This window comes from Diuraphis noxia, unplaced genomic scaffold (assembly GCF_037042655.1).
Source record: "Diuraphis noxia isolate RWA-SAM2 unplaced genomic scaffold, SU_Dnox_SAM2 contig0002, whole genome shotgun sequence".
Taxonomy (NCBI): Eukaryota; Metazoa; Arthropoda; class Insecta; order Hemiptera; family Aphididae; genus Diuraphis; species Diuraphis noxia.
Window position 1 is genome coordinate 82284036 of NW_028301712.1, and position 22519 is coordinate 82306554.

At 31.1% G+C, this 22519-nt stretch overlaps 1 protein-coding gene across 3 annotated transcripts in view; it reads left to right on the forward strand.

Moving 5' to 3' along the window:
* The window catches only part of tup (LIM1_Isl and LIM2_Isl domain-containing protein tup), a 54965-nt gene that overhangs the window by 17235 nt on the left and 15211 nt on the right, over positions 1-22519 (forward strand). For 2 of the 3 annotated variants that reach the window (XM_089218779.1, XM_089218781.1), the window contains exons 3-4: positions 12969-13182; positions 21078-21463. In XM_089218779.1, the coding sequence (XP_089074905.1) occupies positions 12969-13182; positions 21078-21463 (600 nt within the window). The remainder of the gene's footprint in view (positions 1-12968; positions 13183-21077; positions 21464-22519) is intronic. The other variant, XM_089218780.1, reaches the window with a different exon arrangement.

The window sequence follows — 22519 nt, forward strand, 5'->3', positions numbered from 1 at the left end:
CTATGGTATAATATTATGTGGCTATTGTATAATTAAAGGAAAATAATAGATGTCATGTCATAATAGTTTATAGTTTATATGACTTTACATAGTTATAGTGTGTATATATATAAATATTATGTAGGTATACATTTCTTGATTATTTTTATTTTTTGTTTTTGTTAAATTATTATTCAAACGCATATTTAATGAAATACGGTAATATGTTAAACTCATAATATGTGCGCACATTGCATATATGTATGTATAATACGGTGTAGTTGTAAAAAAATGTGCCGTTCTTTGCGGCGGTGCCGCTCACACGGTGGCCGTTCAGTGCGATGAATTTTCGCGACCGACGCGTGTTGTGTCAGCGTTAATGAGCCGCACGTTAACTATACGAGGTATATATAGTGCGTGGCACTCGGTCGTAACACAACAACATTATACATTTTTATAATTTATCGTTTGCCCATTTATGCTACCGGATAAGTGTCACTTTTAAATAGATCAATATTGATTATCATAATATTTTTAAGTTCACATCAGGTACCTTTATATATATATATATATATATATATGTATATGTGTGTGACATTAACCGCGGTGTTTTTGAAAAATCGTATAGATCAATTTTAATCTGTATATAAATTGTATCATAGTATAACTAGTATAAGTATATATACATACAAATACATATACATATACATATATATATATATTATATATCAAGCATCAACAGTGGCAGCAAAAATCGCGTCTCAGGTATACATTTCCCTGGCGACTGGCACCCCCCACCCCCTTTGGAATTTGGGAACCAACCAAACCCGGGGCTTTCGATTGTTCTCCGTTTGTTTTTGTTTGTTCTGAAAATTTCGTCAAACAAACGGATGGAAGAATCGAAAGCCCCGGATTTGGTTCCGAAATTTCAAAGTGGGGGCGCCAGGGAAATTCACCTTCGCGTCACGCGTTATCCGTCGTTTCTTCGCATAATGCGTACAAAATAAATTCATGCTAATAATATGCTATTCGTATATATATATATATTACATAACGTATTATAATACACATATACCTATGTTTATTGTTTACGTTGCAGTATACGAGTATGCTATATATATTATATATACAATGTGATGCAGTTATCGTTTATGTTCACAATGAGTGAGTTACCACGTCGTCATCGTCGTCCACGTGTTAAAATATACGTACTAATTCGACCGGTTTTCGTATGGGTACTTATTATATTTAGGTATAGGTACGAGGTACCTATAATGCAACAAAACTATATATCAGAGATATTCAAATATTCTATGCATCGCTGTTCCTCAGGGGCGTCGCTAGAGTTTGCGAAGGAAGCCGCGTCAAAGCACCCCGGAAACCAACATTGTATCTATAAGTCTAGTATAATTAACAATTATAAATATTAGTTAGTATATAACAGACTATATATTATAGTATATTAGTATATTATATTTATATAATACTAAAGCCACTGTTATTATCACCCATCATATTGGCCATAATATATTGTATCCGTGCAGAGTTGTTTAAATTTTTTTATAATAGTTTGGGAGCCGTAAAAATATTGTGCACCCAAAAAGCAGCCACGGGATGAAAAGGTTTGAAAACCTCTCCTATATATCATAATTCATAGGCATTAGTGGTCACTTAAAGGTATCGAGGGGTACTTTTGATATGCCGCGGAAAAATACCACATGAGAAAAAAAACAACTTAATAGAAAGTTTTTGTAGATAATTATTGCTACCCTAGAATTTAGACGTACATGCTCTTAATATAAATATATAATATAGACAATACTACTACGGTATAATAATTTTGCAGTTGAGATTGTAAAAAAATGTCTATATTAGACGAGGATTGTTAAAATATATAGGTACTATATTTCCAACTAGGAACACCTATAGAACTATTTTAAAGTTTAAAATGATCGTGAGGCACAGATAAAATCTTAATACTGTCATGTACAATTGATTGATCATCTTCATACGATATAATCGACTGTAATCCTGATAGTTATAATTTTTATTAGAAACTTTCTTTTAATAGATATATTTATTGTATTATCTGTAAGGTTATGTTTAACAATTTTTTTTCACGCAACCTCGATTTTATAATAAAGAATGTAAAACAGTTTGTATAGTAAATTCATATTGTTCAAAGCATGGTCATACTATAGCTATATATTATATTCCGTGTTTTAAACTTTAACGAAAATATGAATGGACTATTACGTATGTACCTAATAATAAATTATTCTTTACCATTTAAAAACAAATCGTATTATAATTTTTACGTGCTGTATGCGCACATGATAGAATTGTGGAACGGTGTACACTGTACAAGCTGTAGGAACTTTTAAATACCTAAAGAAAATGTCAACAAATAATTATTGAATTTATGTATACATATATAATATGTAGTATACACAAGCTGGACTAAAAGGGTTGGCCAAAAAGCTATCGCCCTTGTCGTGTATGCAGTGAACAGTGCGTATGTAGTCGTACACAGAATCTCGAGGGGGTGGGATTTACTGCAGTATACATACATCAAACGGGACCCCCCCCCCCTTCCTACATCACCGGAATAATATAATATTGATCGTGGACAAAGTTATAGGTAGGTATATACACAAACGTACAATAAAATATATATTATTATTATGTGTACCACACCACGCGAGTTGACTTTTTGATAGTCATAATAATTGTGGTTGTATCGTAGGTATACACATCATAACATAGGTTTATGTGTATAATAATATGTGTATATACGCGCGTGCATAATGTATAAAAAAATGTGTACGTCGACGAACGATACTTATCGAAAGAGAAAAAAATTACAATATTAATCGCGATGTTATCATCGTCGACCGCGGAATTTTAGTGCGAATATTTATTATCTCCCCTTTGCCCTTTGCAGGACCTCGTACAACACGTCTCTACCCATCGAACATTTACCTATTTGAATTTTATTTTATTATTAGACGTTTTATTTTGTTCTTTTTTTTCTGTTTTTTTTTTTACGTATTATCCTTCTCGCGTTCTCTTCGTTTCGCGTATACCTACACACACACACACACGCATAATGTTATGCATATTACATTATACACACGTCGTACGACTGCAGGTGATCTAAACTTGTTATAAGAACAACGAACTCGTCTCAGCGGCGTGGCGGCGACGGTGATGGTGGCGACAGCGGTTTGGGACGCAACGTAAACGGCGACGACGATGTCTAATTAAGCACGCCGCTTTCGGCGACGGGGTGGTGGTAGAGTGGCACTGGGTGGTTTTGTGGAGGGGTGTAGGAGGGGGAATTAATATTCGATCGCCGGCGCCGGCGTTATCGGAAACTGGATATTTCGTCTGTAGTTGTCAGCGGCGGCGGTTGCGCTCAGGAAACGTTATTGTACGTATATATTCTTCCTAAAATATATAATATCATCATAACCCCCAAGTACACCGTCGACGACCACGGCAGTCGTCGCGCAGTGTATCATTGAAATCGCGTATTAATAATATTATATTAAAACAAAATATAATCGTCTGCTGCGACGGCCGTCGGCCAAAAGTCCGCTCAAATTATTGTCGCCCGCGGATGATTATTACTTACTTAGGTACCCAAACATCATGACGTATATATTATGTACTATGTAGTCTATATATAATATCATCATGCATATATTATATGATAATAGGTACGCGCTTTTGTTTTCGTGGAATATCTATAAATATCGTATCTATTTACGTGCCGACAATATAATGCATAACAATATAATAATAATATGACCGTCACGACGACGATTTTACGATTATTACCTACATGCTATATTACTATACTGCACGCGCGTCTCAACACTGCATACGCGACTACGTATATACTATGAATGAACCAGAGACCCGGTTTTTTTGTGTCGCGTGCGCGTATTTTTTAATATAAATAAATAATATTATGTATATCCACATACAGATCGGGTGAAAAATGTTTTACTCGGGTGTCGTCGTCGTCGTCACCGCCGCCCCGCGGCACGCTGCTGCTGTAGGCGCCACAAGTCCACCCACGTCCCCCGCAGTAATACATAATAATATTATGTGTGTATCGGTGTGTGCACTGTGTGTGTGCATACTATATAGGTATATTCGAGGTATACGAAACGGGTCTTGTGGTCGTCTTGTCGTCGTGCGCATAATATATACGCATATAAAAGATAGTACCTATATGTATATTTTATACATATCTATATATACCTCAGTCTGGTTTAGGAAGTATGGGTAACCTACCCGTGTATATATTAATGTATACCTATGTACATGTATCTACGTCATTATATGTATATTCTATATGTATAATAGTAATACTATTCCGGTCCGTTTATCGTGATTTGCCGCCCCTTTTTATTTTCTACAGTTTTTTTTTCTTCCGTTTCACGATTGTCTATACAGGGTGTCCTGCGAGGATTTGCCCATCATTGCAATACCTCCCGAAATAATAAATAATATATGACAATAATAGCATATAGACAAGGGCTACATGTATTTTATTTTTTGATTTAATTAAATTTTTTGGTAAAGAAGTTAAAAAAATTATTTTTTAATTTTTTAAAAATATTAAGATACCTTATTTTATAGAGTTTATTTTGCTGAAAATTTTATCCTTTCATCAATGAGATGATTTTTCATAATTATTATTTTAGTTGATAGATAAAACAGCGGAAAACTCTTTTTTATCCGGGCGGTGAGTCCCTATTTATACAGCTAATGGGTATATCCTCACGGGACACCCTATATACGCATCATACACCTTACACATTCTACAAATTTATATTATTAAACATAGGTACAAAATAACCAATAGGTACTTATACAGTGCTGTATAGGTATTGTACCTACTTGATGATCATCGTACGTCAGTGACGTTTGACCAATAATATAGGACGTAGGTATATTATTGTGTACAAAATCCATCGTACCTAAAAATACGCGCTGTTTATTATTTATAAATAACGAACGTTATATTTCCGGTGTAAGTGCCTATAATTATACCATGTCGCAGCGAATAAAAATCATAAACCATGACACCACGTGATGGTATGAAATAATATAAAATATTACAGACACAATAATCAATATTATAGATATCTACCTGTACACAATTTGGGTAATAGGTACATTAGGTTTTTGTATGCATAAGATATTTTGTTATTTTTATTTTTTATCGAATGCAGTCAATATGGTACAGGCTCGTTCTTCGAATTGGCCATAAATATTTATCTATACATTTTTTGTAACTAACATGTTTTCGATATTTTTATATACTTGCTTGCGAATAATAAGTAATATTGTGCATTAAATTCTTAATTTACATAGAATCTAATTTTTACACATTATATTATATACACATATATCAAATACGCTTATGTTAAATTCTATGATTATGTAAATATACATAATATAGGTATGCCTAAATTTCATCACACCCATACACTGCAGCTAGATTTTAACTAACTAAAAATTCGATTTTACAATATTCATTATCAATATATTTTACATACCATTAATAATATTATAGGTAGGTACAGATACAATTCCTACGGTTCGACAATATTTATCATATCGTTTTTTGTCAACTAAATATAGATATTATATACACACATATAAAACCTCTTGAAGTTAGTATATGTATAATAATTAATAAGCATTATTCATTTATATTTTCTATAGAATGAGTGCCTAGTACACAGCCTATAAATGTTATGACAATTAATATTGTGTATTCCGTGAACAAGTAATATCATTATAATATAATGAGCACTGTATATATTATACCTGCGTGACAAATACTTATCGAATTATATTGTTACCATACATACAGCGTGATAAACAATTATTATGTTTTTAAGAAACATTGATATAAAATACTACACCACTAATGTCGGCAGACGGAAATCTAGGTATGGAAAAAAAACATAAAATATTTGTATAATGCACCATGCATGACGTCACCCAATGCCATAATAAAGACGAGGCCCGTGTAGCTTAAAAACAATTACCTATCCGTATGTATTCAATAATAATTATATTTAATGTAGTTCATCAATAATATTGTAGAGCATGCCGTCGTACATACTAATATATTATACAGTACCTATATGTTATGATAATATTATATAGTTAGGTAAAAAAAAAGCTATTTAATAATTTCGTATTTCACCGAGAGTTAAAAATGGCAGGAAATGGCTTCACATAATAACATCTAATAATTACGTAATCGTTATGCGCGTAAATAAATTTGTTATATATTTTTGTATCCACCCGAATAAGCACTGTTGTTTGTACGCAACATAAATGTCGCCTCCGCTGATAATATTTCATGAAAATAAAAATAAATATGTTATAACATACCTAACAATATTGGGTATAATATTACACTTTTATAGTATTTATATACATATTAGGCATAATATACTCATATATCACCACGTCTTATTGTGAGCGATGTGGCGGAAACGTACAAATTCAGACGAAAACAGCTTATAAATTCGTGCTGTACCTACCTAATCAATAATTCGGAACAAACTTACCCGAATCATTTATAACGGGCTACTGAACACGAACATTTTGCGTTTGAGATCAAACTATAATATGATTTGTTTTCGATCTATTCACACGGAAAATTTGCGTTCACATAATTATAATATAATTAATCAACGTAATTAAAAATTCGAATGAGTAGTTTTTTAGTTATTAAAATGCGTTTGTATTAAGGATAATAGTCATTACAAATGGTTTGTAACTCCGCAGAACACTATACTTGAGTAGTACAAAAAATCAAAACTTTTTTAAAATATGATCTATAAATAGGTATATTTTTAAAAATTCTAAAAAAAAAACCTAACCTAACCTATTGCATAGGTATATGATCAATTTTAACACACGCATAGGTGTATATATAGAGGGCTTAGCCCCCCCCCCCTTCAGAATTATTTGTATTATTTTTGCTTATTTCATTTACTGCAAGTTTGGGTAAATGTAAATTGCGCTTATTATATTGAACTTGTGGCGAACGAAAATAATACTAAAATTAACACTCTTGTAATTATTTATCGGCAATAATACCGTAAGTGAAGGTTTATTTGCACCGAAAAAATATTTGTGTGCTCATTGTAATCAAGAGTTATGAAATGATATCACTTTATTTATTTTTATATTAATATTCACCATCATTATGTACAACCAGCCGTTTCGTATACAACATCATGTCATTGATTTCTCACAAAATTGTGTTATGAAACACAAAAACTGTTTCTTTATAATATAAGGATACCTTATATTTTGTAGTTTTGAACAAACGTTTAATAAACATAAACACGACAGTGCAAAGTCAATACCCATTAAAATAGTTAACTTAGGACAAATTTTAAAAACAAAATCATTATTAAATATGGCTAAAAAAGTGGTCGGTATATTTAATGTACCTATAAAAATATCATTACCAATAACTTCAACAAAGACCACAAACAGTGTTGAAGATGAATCATTTGGATTTCACCAATATATATACTATACAAACTAATAGATACGTTTGGAATTATAGCTGCAGAAGGAACAAATAAATATCTTATTTTCATTTAGTTAATAGTATGTTATTTTTAAATAATTATTAATTGTTTTAAAATTGTTGTTTTAGTATATTATATATAATATATGTACTTTTTTTTCTCCTGCATGTGTTATCGCAACTGCAGGGGTAAATACTGCGTTGGCTTGCTTCCACCTCAACCGCAACGTTTTTATTGTACTATTATAATCACAAATTTAAAAATCTTACATACATATAGTAACTACTATTAATAGAAACATTTGAAGGTCGAGTGATCGTATAGACTGCAAGACAAGCGACTGCAGGGATCTTCGCGGGATGACCACCACCTGCTTTGAAACTTCGTATACTGCTCACATAAAATTTCCCCAAACCAGCCGAAGTGATAGTATTATATAATAACGTAGTCATTAAACGCCAAATTTTTCCTTTTTTTTTATTTGAAAGAAATATTATGACCTAAACAACTTTGGTTATTAGTCTGACATTAATTTTTATATATGGTTAGGTATTTTTTCTTGGGATTAGATATTACATAATCTTGAGCTTATGAGCGTAAGAGTTACAACTTTTTAATGATATTAGTGATTGTATCTATATTTAGAAATGCTATTATTTTTGGTGTTTGACTTTCGCCGAACACTTCTGCTATATGATGTTATAGGTGGCGTGTTGAGATCGGCGCGAGTTGTAGAAAATTCCGAGCACTCCTCCACTTAACACGCCGAATTTCACTAAAATTTATAAAACGTAGTTATAAATTGTAGTTCTAATAGTCTATATCAAGTATATATTACTATTTTTCTATGAGATATATACCTATACAACTCTTATAATCATGCAGGAAGGTTAAATTAGTAGGCTAGAGTTACAAGTATATATAAGTAACGCGTGTGCTTATATCGGTATGTATATAATAATATATACAGGTACTATAGGTACCTATTATTACATCAAAAGTACGTCCTCGAAAAGGTATTTGTCAATGATTAATCACAAAAGTAGATAGTATAGGGAGATCATTACTATAGATCGATTTATCTGTGTGTGTACATAATGATATAATAATATATATGTATGCGATATATTACTCCACTTCTACATAAAAGGAGACATGAGTATACTGACTAAATTGCTCATGCAACTTGCAGTAGAGGGTGTTCTATTCCTATAATATTGAAAACCAGATGACGCAATCGCACTGCAGCACAGCTAGGGAATGACGGCAGTCGTGGATCCACTGCATATTTATTATTATTTTTTTTTTTGCCGTGTGCCATAAATCGAAAGATGTCTGTGCGCGTCGTGGTCGTCTGCAGCGTAATCTCTGCGCAACTTCCGACCCATCAGGGCCCAACACCTTATTTTTACCATCATATAAATATATAAATGAATAAAAAAACAAAAACAAAAGTGTTACATGTAAATATGTATTATAATAATACGTACGTCAAGTTATCGTGTACCTCTATATATATATGTATATATGTAGCTGTTATTTAGGTGTATTAAATAATACGTAAATGAACATGAATATATTTAATTCATACAAGTTTTGTGCGTGGAATTTTACTGGATTGAATGCATTTGTATATATGTCTTATAAATTACCATTTACTACATTTTATGCCTATTGGCCATGCACATTATCATATATAATTATTATTATCGAATAATATGTCTCGGCGTCAGTCCGTCCGGGCCCTGATTATATATCTCTATATTGTTATATGTCTATATACATACCACGATGTATATATTTATTATTATTATCAGTGTGGGGAGGGGGGTCTACCCATACCTAGCTATTACGTGTGTACCTATATTTTTTTATTATTATTATTATTTTGTTGGAAACACGTCGATCTCGTGTAAGTACAAACATGGCGGCGGCACATCAAAGAGACGTTATCTTTTACCGAACGGGTTCCGAACGGACGCACAACGTTTCGACTCCGCCCCGGAGGGCTGTACCAATACGCGACCAATAGAACGACAACCGCAACGACGCACTATGCGTGTATATACATATAATAATTTATATGTATATAATATATACGTGTGTGTGCGTGTGTGTACGGCGTATAATTTAGTGCACGTGTGTAATATATATAATAACGTGACGCGTATACCGGCCGTGTGTTTATATTTTGTATACGGATGAGAGCGTGCGGGTCGACGACGATGACGACGATGACGACGAGAATATAGAATATATATTATAATATAGTGACCAGCTGCATGTATAGGACTTATACTCCAATTTGATATAACCCAAAAAAATTGAATAATGTCTACAATATGTTAATTAAATTATACCATAGTATATAAGTCTATAATTGTTGTGTATAATATAATATATATAGGCACAATATAATATAACATAATATGATAAATAACCTGAAGAAGAAAGATTTCACGTGTTAGCTTGAATGTAAATAAATTACATCTACCTACATGATTTCCATCATGCAGTGAGAAGTATATAGTCAAAATTATGAATGGGGAGGGGGATAAAGTTTAAATTAAAGTAGGTTCTTACAGTTTTCGTATATAAATAATACATTATTCAATGTAAATACTGTATCCTTAAAAAATTGTTAACCTTAAACTCCTTGTATGCGCCAATGGTCATAGACGCCGAGGCTTATTTATTTAAATAATAATAAAAAATAATACATTAGTATCAGGGGTGAAATGTCAATGAGGGGATAGGAATTAACGTCTCTGCTGCTACGCTATTATGAATTTAAATCTGTGAACATACTAAGTATAGTATATAGGTACTATAGTCTCAATTCTCAGTTAAAATAATGGGTGAAGGACATTGCCACCTGCAAGTCATTCTGCAGGCTTCAATACAGTATAGTTTAAATAACATATTTAAATACGATAAAAAAAAAATAATAATATCTGCTTAGAATGCATATTTTAATTCCTATTATAAATACGTTTGTCAAATTGCATCATAATGTGATGATTTTTATTTTTCTGTACATCAAAAAACTTTGGGTCCCGCTCATGCCTAACATGATCTGATTTAAAAAACGTCAAAAACTTACTACTGTATATATCCCTAAGTTTAGATGATTATTGTCAGGAAACTTTAAATAAATAATAATAATAAAAAAAACACATAATATAATATAGGTACCTATCACCTCTGGTTATCCCATATTATAAATATGTATTACAGATGTTTTATTAATTTCTATAGGTATTACAGGTAAATACGACTTTAGGAGTTGACCTTTAATAATATTCAAGTGAAAGTGTTAAATTATATCGTAATGTATGTCATGCATATTTATTATTATATACACATATTTAATAATTGATATATAGAAATGCGTATTATATATAGGTATCCTCGTATATATGATGATTAATTATATGCGTATTATTTATATGTAGGCCGTATTTCATTGAAATGCAGACCAATATCATCGTGATAAGGCAAACGTTTTCTCATATAGGTACCTATAAAATATGTAGGTGTAGTAAGTATATTTAAGTAGCCCGCCACCATCACTCCACCTCGTGCAGTTTGCTTGCGTAAAAGACAACACGCTCGATGCGTTTGTATATATTATATTTAGTATATGTGTATTGTATACATACTTCCTTAATATATAGAAACACAGAATTCGACCTATCTTATATATATATATATATATATATATATATATATGTATTATATATATATATATTATCAAATAGTACCTCTATCTATATGTAGGTATAGTTAAATAATTTTATATACAATTTTCAACTTCAGCATTAACTATATATCACAGCTATTAAACTTTTAATGCATAATATATTATGCTGCAGACAACAGGAACGAGCCGTGAATCATATAATATAAAATAATAGGATAATAATTAATGTTTTAACGATTATAAACGGATCTATATAGATTCATCGACACCAGCATATTATACATAGTTTTTAAGTCTTTTAATTACACTTAATGCTAAATAATATAATATTATAAATCTATATAGATAGTATAGATATAGTTTTATCTTTACGAATCACGAATACATTCCTAGCTGTCATGTTCCGCGATCGTTTAGGCCGGTTCGATAGAAATATGGATACCTTATTTAAACATTTGTTAATGCAAGGTGATTATTTTTAACAGTGTTCACTCATTAATTCGAAAATCATTAATAATTCATTTTTTTCTTCAAAATTCAGTTTTGAAAAATTTAAGGCACGTTCAAATTTCTATTAAAATAATCACTTAAATAAACATTTCCCGCATGCTGGATGTAGATGTATCACATATTGATATATAATATATAAACCTTAAATAAATCGCAAATATTTATGTACGTAATTTTTTTTTCCTAACCTATAAAACAGATTAACACGTGCACCTATATAATGTATATATGACTACCAAGAACGTATATGTATATACATAGAGATTATGTTAGTACACAAATGATATAGGTACGCAATATATAATATATTATATATACTATTGTACCTGCATAAAGTCGACCGGGTCTTATTATTATATGGTGTTTACGTTTTTTTAGCATTATCACGAATACGGGGTGTATCTGATAGAACTGACTAAAAAAAAAAAAATTATGCTAATTAAACGTACAAAAAAAATTGTGAAAATTATATAATTAATAACTAATTTAAGAAATATACTCATTTCAGAAATAATATTGAAAATAATATTTGAAAGAAGTTATATAACGCTCCAAAGTAATTTATGCAAAAAAATATTGATATTTTAAAAAATTCTAAAAAATAAACTAATTGATTTAGATAAATATTTTTACCATCAAAATATTTCTTTTAATTAAATTAACAAATTGGCTATTTTGAATTTTTCCAACAAAAATTTAATCAAATTTAAATTTTTTTATTTGTAGGCACTATTAAAAAAATGAAAATTTTTTTTATATTGTACGTGTAGCGCAAGGGGATCTTAATAATAAACAAAAAAAAAAAAAATTTAAAAATATTAATTAGAACAAAAGTTATTCTAAAAGTCAGTTCTATCTGTTACACCCTGTATGTCGAAAGCAGTAAAAAAAAAAATACTCGAAATATCGCAGGTGGCATATATACAGTACTTCCTATGCATGTATAATGTTAGGTATATATGCGATTATATTATATCATAATAATATGTATTTTATGCGTGTTGGTCGTCGACTGCTGCAGGAGCAGTCGGTTTCATGTTGAATTGCACTGCAATGAGGCGGATACATTTATATATATATAATACACGCGCTCGTGTATCGCTGCAGAATTATACCTATTATTATACACTGTATATCAATATAGATATTTCGCAAATTGACATAAGCAGCGTATAGATTTTATTTAAAATCAGGTGTCTTGTTTTTAAATTTTTCAGAACGGCGGCGGCTGAGTCTGTGCGTGGGCTGCGGCGGTGCGATCAACGACCAATACATACTGAAGGTCGCTCCGGACTTGGAGTGGCACGCGGCTTGCCTCAAGTGCGCCGAGTGCCATCAGTTTTTGGATGAACATTGTACCTGTTTCGTGAGGGACGGGAAAACCTACTGTAAATTAGATTATGTCAGGTAATAATCCTTGTGTACTATAATCATATAGTTGTAAAATTATACGTATTTTTTACGATGCACACATAATATTTTAATTCATAAATAATAACTATTGTAACTTAGTGTTGTAGAATAAAGCGTACATCGCTGCATTACATAAAGATATTATAGGGACTATAATTTCAGATGTATGCGCCATCAATAATGCAATGTTTCGAGAATTTTCAAATATAGTTAATACAATAATTTAACTCGTTCATCACAAGTTTGCTAAAAATCTAAAACAGCTGACAACTGTGTTCAAAATATATCATCTTATATTTTATGTTATTATATATTTATGTAAATTATATAAATTATTATTATAAGTGTGTTAACTGCGATGCTTACCTATAAATATCGACGAAATAACTAACACAACATATATAATATATACATTTAAATATATATGTGGGTGGGTGGGCATAATATTATCCTGTTGAACAATATATAATATATTTTATATATTATTAATATACACTGCATGTTTGCAGTATCTTTGGAAATCTGGTTGACATTAGTGATTAGTAATCACTGATTACATTAAAATTGTATGTGATTCTCATCAATTTTGTGACTTATATATATATATGTATATAAGTACATCCATCAAACATATAATAATAAATGTTAATATATACATTCATATAGTTATGCGTTACAACGTTTATTAGTATCATAGGTATATATACTATATACTATGAATGTATATTAATATTTATTATTATATGTTTGATGTATATATACCTTAAACTGAAAAATCGTTTAAATATAAATCTTGTCAGTGAAGGTGGGGTATACATGGATCCTCGACTTTTCCTTGGATCCATTCCCGGATGAAATATGCATTATTATACATTATACACCTAAAACACATTTTAGCATGCTGCTTGTTCGTATAACGTTTGTTATTAGCCCATTATATCACAATATATATATAATTACGTCATCGTAATATATTATATCGTCTTTATCCTATGAGATTATTACTATGTATTACCTACTTATATATTACACGCGTTTCGAATGTTTCGATACTATTTTTACGGAGTATAAAACACATTACGCACGCAGTTAAATTTTCAACTGTTGTATTTTTTTTTTTTTTTAAATTATGATTATGACTATTAGTTTTACATCTAATGCTGTGAATTATTTTTTATCGCGGTTTTATACATTTGCTTTTGGAAAACATAAATTTTAACGTTTTTCGTATACCTACCATCACTATATTATTGCCTCTTTTGGCAGAATGTTATGTTTATAACGCATAAATTCGTCGTTAGTATGCGGTTCGAATACTATGAAAACAAAACATTTTTTTTATAATTTAGTTCGGAAAAAATACAACCATAATAATAATTTATATTTTATTATAATATGTGTGCATCACGCGTCATACTGGAAACTAGTAAACTATGTTTTAAGACGACGTCCGTAATCCGTATAGAATTTAATATTTTTTGGTGGGCTTATAATATTTATTTAATACGATAACTTGTCAATAACAATCAGTCATAACGATGTCTAAAAACTTTATATGTAATATAATATGTAAAGCTGTGTAAATCATCGTCTATATACCTACGTATTGTTTTTTTTTTTATCTTAACGACTATTATCTGTTGAAATAGGTAAATTAATTCCATAATTAATATATCCAGAAAGATCTACCTGCAAGTTACACATCACTTACTATAGTTTCTACTATCATGATTTTCTTTAACTATGAATTGAAATTAGTAAAATTCCGATTTTTGGAAATTTAAAGTACCTCTAAATACATATTATTAAATGCTATAGGTATAATTTCAAATATTTGGATTTTCACACCATTTATAAGCCTTTGAGGATTTCCTGTCCACTCACTAATATAGTTTAATTAATTATTGTTTGTACAAAGGTACAACAAAAGGCAAAGTTTTGTTTGCAGTTTGTAGCCTCAAAAACTACTAGGAAATTTTTTACGAACATCTCAGCGATTGTTTTTAGAGATAACAAAGTTTTTTTAAATAATTTGAACTCCGTTCGTAAATATACCAACTGCTATGCTAATTGTATCTATCTACTGCACACACCGGTTATGCCCATCTCGCCACCCTCGCGCTCGTTCGGATTAGTTTACAAAGTTATAGCTACACCAATGCCGATTTGTCCGTGAGTTGAGGTATACTAAAATAAAGATATACACGACTAGTATACAGCGCCGTATTTTATTTCATTTTTTTCCAGGTCGATATAAATCTATAGTATACATCTGTAGGTACTACATATAAATTATAAATGATATAACCACACCTTTCACGAATGTGCCCGACTCAAAGTTTTCAGAAATTATTAAATTTCTGCGGACGATAACCTTGGATCTGGTGTTTGCAGTTAATGCGTACTTGTATGTGTAGATATCGAAACAATGAAACGTACCTATTATATATTATAATTGATTATATAAACCATATTCTAAACATCACAATTACGTACAGAACTATTGTTACCTATATATGGCTTAACAATAAGCAGCGAGAAAGCGAGTACCTACCTACATGGTTTATTTTATACGACAAACTAAATGCGGAAACCGTTATAATACATGAAACCAACCCGTATATTTTTTTGCTAATTTCTGTGAGCATAGTCATTCGATATTTTTAATATATAACATTATATACATATATGTCATATTTTTTTTAATGATTACTATGTGCATTCTGTGACGGACGTCAAATGCATCTGCACGCCTCTTGTTTTCGAATGTCTGCCGATGTTTACACGGTACTCATACCCAATTCTCCCTTTGAGTAAATAAATCGGCTCTGGGGCCTTCCATGACAGATGACATTGTGTCAATATAGGCACACACATTCTATTATTTCCTGCTGCAAGGGTCATACGAATGCCGCCAAAGTTATGTGTATATATGCGGTGCATGTTTTTTTATACGTATGATGTGTATAGGGTAACGTCGCCACTCGACATAATAGTAATAATAATAATAATAATATAATATACGACAATTGAACAGGCTCATATAGTCATATAGACATATTCCACTATAGTCCTGCAGTTTATATTTTTATCGATAAATCATTTAAAATAATCTGCTAAATTAATATCGATCATCATTTTGCACAGTTAAGTTTCACTATTATATTATTATGTACCTACGTATAATATAATAAAGATACCTATACATGTTTAAATATAAAATATTGTGTATAGGTATCCCGTCATCAGTATACAATAGTATTTTATGTTTATCGTTTTTTATGTTTTCAACAGTATAATCACGACTATAATGAATAATATAATAATATATAGGTCGTGATCTATGAATTTAATAATTAACTTATCATGGTCAATTTAAAACACCATAAAATTCAAATAAACTAAATATCAGTAGAATTTTTTAATGTTGTTCAGGTCATTTTTTTCACTCTTGGTCAATATGTTAATTATTTTATATATGTACTGTTTTTTTCATCATACAATACAAAAAAAAACCATACTTCTACTCTATATAAAGTTATGTAATAATTTCATTTTAATTGTTAACGACCGTTTATCACATAAAAACAAAATAAAGTACTAATCGGAATTATTTATTAAGCACTCTGCAAGATACTGTAAATTTATTGTTATAATAAGTACAGAGTACAGATCACTGGATTGCGTATAGGTAGTAGCTAATATACTTGCCATTCTGTCAAACCTATATCTGGCTATAATAAATATTAATTATAAATGATATCATAATATAAGAAATAATATTATATAATAATTATTATATACCAATATTGCAGTCTTTACATATTTTATCATTTGAAAAAACAATCATAAGCTATAAAATTATATGTACCTATATATGATTTCCTAAAAATATACTTTGTACTTCTATTATACACATATTTTATTATTGGATGAGCATCAACTACATAGGTTATTACTTTATTAGCTTTAACCAAAGTATTACATTTTTACAACGATACATGTTATTGTAGATTTTTTTAAGGTATAAAATTATGTTTTGGTAGTTTGTAAAAGGACCAATTGCTTCGTACAGGTTGTCAGGGACGTTGAAGTCCTTCGTAGTTGCGTTGAAGTTTGCAGGGCAGTGGACGATGATATATTTGACGGAGTAGTTTGCATTGTGTGTTCGGCATAGGTATGAATTTGTCTTTGCAATAAGGTTCCGTTTGTGAGTTTTGTGAGGCCAATTCTAAGTCAATTAAGAATTCTGTATATATCTGTATATATAAGTGTATTTCGGACAGAGATCAATTCTCTTAATTTAATATTTCCGTGGTCGTGTGCCGTTATGTGTTTTATGGAATATTATACATATAACCCTTAATATAATAACATTTATTTATAATTTTATGCTGTTTTATGTATTTTATCATGTTAAAAGTTATTACCTATTTGGGAACATTAAACATATAATTGGTATAATTCTAACTCACAATGAAAAACGATGACAGTATTTATATTTAATTTATATGTTATAAACTATTCTTTTTTCATTATACACTTACAGCAAATATATAATTATATGTGTCAACCTGTTCTGATTTGTGGGGAAGTGTGGAGGGGTTACCCATATGAAGAGGAGGCAGGAATTCTTTTTGCATATTAATATTATATCTTTCAAACCTTTAAGTTAAATTTAATAAAAAATATTTAAATAATAACAATACTTACTCTCTATATTTCACCAAAATGTTAACTTACAAATTGCTTTTTACAACACCATTCAGTATATTATATATAGTTTGTATTATAGTTGTCGATATTATTTTATATTTTGTACAAGGTATAATATAATAATATAATGTACTAATAAGTATGATGCATCAGCTCATTATATATTATAGTATGGTGTCACTAAAATGGTTAGGTTAGGTGTTTTTGAAATTATAATTGTTCCTTATCCTGTTGATAATTTAACAATAATCGATATTATTATAATATTGCATAATAATTTTTTCATAAAAATTTCCGAAAATTAGATAATTTATTACGTCAGAAATAATCAAGAATGATAATTACTATAGCCAATAGCTCCCATTAATTGCGTATTTACAGAGTAAATAAACAAATAATAAACTATTACCAAAGATTTCAATAATTAATACTTAATATAAAGCAAACATAGTTACTCTGTGTAAATATGGGTTATTATATACATTTTGTAACTTGTAAATAATTAGTAATAAGTAATAACAGGCGTGGTTTCTTTTTAATTTAATAATATGTAAAATAAACTTGTTTTATATCTATTGGCAAAATGAATTTGTGGAAAAATTAAAAACACACATTCGTTATATTAAGCTTCGTCTATATTTTACCTACTACGGAACTCGAAGTAACAATATTTTCTGACGTACAGTTTGTTCGTTTCTGTCGACTGGATGCAAATTATTCCACACCTGCTGTACGTTTTCAATTTAAATGAGATTCGTTAGACAGCAAAATTATTGAACTCAACACATTTTTTGCCACGTTCATAAATTATGACGCTTGGCATCATTCGGCGTTCAACCGTTTGGTTCCTATAATATCATATAGAATAACCCGTTTCGTATTGTTATACATATTTATAGGTACTGCTGCAGGTGAACCGTTGTGACTTCAACGTGGTTTTCGAATTTTTCTCTTTTTTTGGTCACTCACGAATAATTGTTGTGCCTAATAAGTATATTACGATATGATATTTGACTGCAGATATGATATTATAGTATCTTGTATTTTGTATTATCATAGTGATAACGACTATACGGGGATAAAAAAAATGCGCGAAACTTATTTTGTCTGGTTCTTTGTAAGGTATATACGTTTAGGTATAATAATAATATGCAGTGTACGTACAATATTAAATATATCATTAAACGAACTACAGAACCGAACTGCGCTTCTGCGTTATACACTTTATCAGACTATATGTTTATGGCGGAATGCATATATATATTGTACTGTATAGAGTATATAACATATAGAAGCCATTAATCCTGACGCTGTGGTAATAATGTATATAGTAAGTAGCTATATATAGTAAGTGTATAATATTATATAGGATCGTGTAAAACGATTTATTTTTTTCGCACTCTCGTCCGCGCGGCTTGTTTGTTTACCAAGTCGACCATGAATATATACGGTAGTCGCGATCTCGGTAAATACATATATACGTACTTCGTATAATATTATTATTACAATGCACACCTTTATAGATGATCCGGATCGAGTTGGTTTTACTTAAGCCCGACTTCGGCGACGGCAGTGTGGCACACGTGTTTTCGGTTTCCGAAACGGTACTTATTATTAAAATATGTACGCGACGTATAAAGTGTTTATAGTTTTTTGTCCTCTGTATATAATATTAATATGCATATGTGTATATTATATACTGTACTACACGGCCGGGTTCGAAAACGCTAATTGTGGATTGACATGTTGTTTATGTAATATTTTAAAAATATTATGTACATCTCGTTGGGTGGCCGAAATGAGATCTGATATGTCTCGGCTTCCGCGTGTTTCTTGTCGTGCGTACGCGCTCGATGCACTTGACAATACGACGAGCACGCTGCAGCGACAGCGGTGGTTAGACCTTTTTTAAATATTTTATTTTTTATCAAACCTGTCAACTATTTTTTTTTTTAAACCAAAATATCTCTCCCGCACGAAGCGACGGCGACGGCAACTGGCAAGTCGTGCAAAACATTATTATAATAAATCTTTTTGGAACACTCACGCGTATCTGCCTACAATATATACGTGCGTTATGTGTTTAGGCCGAATTTAGTTTTCAAACGGTTTTATATCAACTATGATATAGGTATAAATTATCATAATAACTCTTGCAGCCAGACAGCAATATCAAACAATAGAGGCGGATTATCTAATATTAATTTTATTGCTACAATATTGCAGGCATATACATATAGGTGAAAATAGCGTTTGATATTTGAGTGAGGGGGCTAAGGCCTTAACTTTAATAATTTTTAACAAGCTATTAAAACGACATTTAGGAAAAGTTTGTGGGGGGGGGGGGCTATGGATATTTCTAAACCCCCTCCTATATGCGTCTACGGTTGCTGCAAGGTATATACCATTAATGTGCACCATTCAATTCTGTACTCTGTATGTGATTTATATTTCTGCGGGTGTACGACTTGGTGTCGAATGTAAATTTCAATTAATACATACATCTAGAGGTTAGTGTAGGTATAGCACAACTATTCTAATGAATATTTATAATATACAATATTAATGTACTTTGCAGTGTAGATAATATGATATAACAATATAGTGTACACAACTCTGCAGTTAATAATCACCGCAAATATCGCCAGCTATTTTGTTTAATAATAAACTCGATTATAATATGATATAGGTATATAGGCCTACTCGTGTTATGTTACGATTTAATTATAATTACAACGATGGTTATTTCTCATTTCTCAAAAGTTCATATTTCGATGCATCCGTCATGTTTTACTATATAGACTCAAATAAATAACAAGTCACGAAACTCTTTTGAAAATTTTGCCATACATAGTTATAATAAAGTTTGACGACGATAATAGTTTCAAAATGCCGGTTTGTTCTTTTTAACCGAGTTAATTTCAAATTCGTCAATCACGATCGGATCGCATGGCTATCGTATTAATCTGGTGCAGCGCGGGAAAAGTTTTGGCGAGTGCGAACCTTGTCGAAACAATGTCATGCGACTTGCAGACGGTCGAATATTTTATATTTCTTCGCGTGCGTTCACGCCCGAGGTGATTTAAAATCATTACCTATTTCGGTATAAATTTGAATTTTTTCGTCTCACTTTCGTCGTCGTCGCTGCAATAACGCTTTTATTATTGTTACAGATTATTTGGCACCAAATGTGATAAGTGCAACCTGAGCTTCGACCGAACCGAACTCGTGATGAGGGCCAAGACTAAAGTTTATCACATGGAGTGCTTCAGGTGCAACGCGTGCAGCAGGCAGCTTATACCCGGCGACGAGTTCGCGTTGCGTGACGACACGCTGCTGTGCAAACACGACCACGACCATCATCCGGGCGTGAACGGCGGTGGTGGCGGTGGAGGCGGCGGCGGAGGCGGGGGTGGCGGCGGCGGCGGCGGTGGCGCCAAGAGTAAAATAGCCGCTCAGCTGCAGCAGAGCAACGAGAATAACAACAACAACACCGCGCTGGCCGACCACAACACCAGCAGCACCAACTCGTTGCACCACAACGAAGGGTCGAATTCCGGTAAGTACTCGCGTTCATACCGCCAGCACTTTGTTATCTCTTGCAGCGCCACGATTGTGTACGTCGTAAAAATATTGCCGATGAGAAGTTTTTCACGGGCTCGAAATCGTCAAACATTTCGGCGGTGCAGCGGCAGGAAAATAAATAGTTTGGTTTTTTGCGAAAAAAAAAACGTATATAGGACACCAGCTGTGTACAATATATAGTTATAGGCACCCGCATTTAATGTCTGCAACGGTATATCGGATACACGAGAGTCTATACAGATTGACATCTTGACTTTGATGTCCGTATAGTGTCATTTCGAAACAATATAAAAATATAATATTAAAGGGCTTGTCCCGTAAAATTGTTATAAATAAATAACACATTAAAACCGCGTTACACTGCAATACCGGGTGATTCTTTTATTATCATTGAACACTCATTATTTCAAAAATTACTAATGTTTTTGAAAATATTATTTTACATAGTTTCAAGTTGTTCAAAAACCAACGTTTTTATTAAAAAATTATATTTTTAAATATTTTTTACTCTTATAATTTTTTAAGTTTTTACTTTTTTTGAATGACAATATAGAGTTTTAATTTGATATTCCAAAGCAGAATATTTTTCTAAGTTTTTTGATTCATAAAAATCGAATTTAGGACGAGTAGTTTATGAGTTATATGTATTTAAAGTTTTGACAAGTGGAGTATAGTGGACAAACATTTTGCGTGGTAACCCCGACACCCCGTACCACTCCACTCTGCCAATCAAAAACTTTAAAGTTTAAATACTTATAACTCATAAACTACTCGTCCTAAATTCGATTTTTATGAATCAAAATACTTGGAAAAATATTCTGCTTTGGAATATGAAATTAAAACTCTATGTTGGCATTCAAACTTAAAAAATGATAAGGATAAAAAATATTTTAAAATACATTTTTTTAATAAAAACGTTGGTTATTGAACAACTTGAAACTATGGGAAAAAATATTTTCAAAAACATTAGTAATTTTTGAAATAATGAGTGTTCAATGATAAAGGAATCACCCGGTATACGTGTGCGATG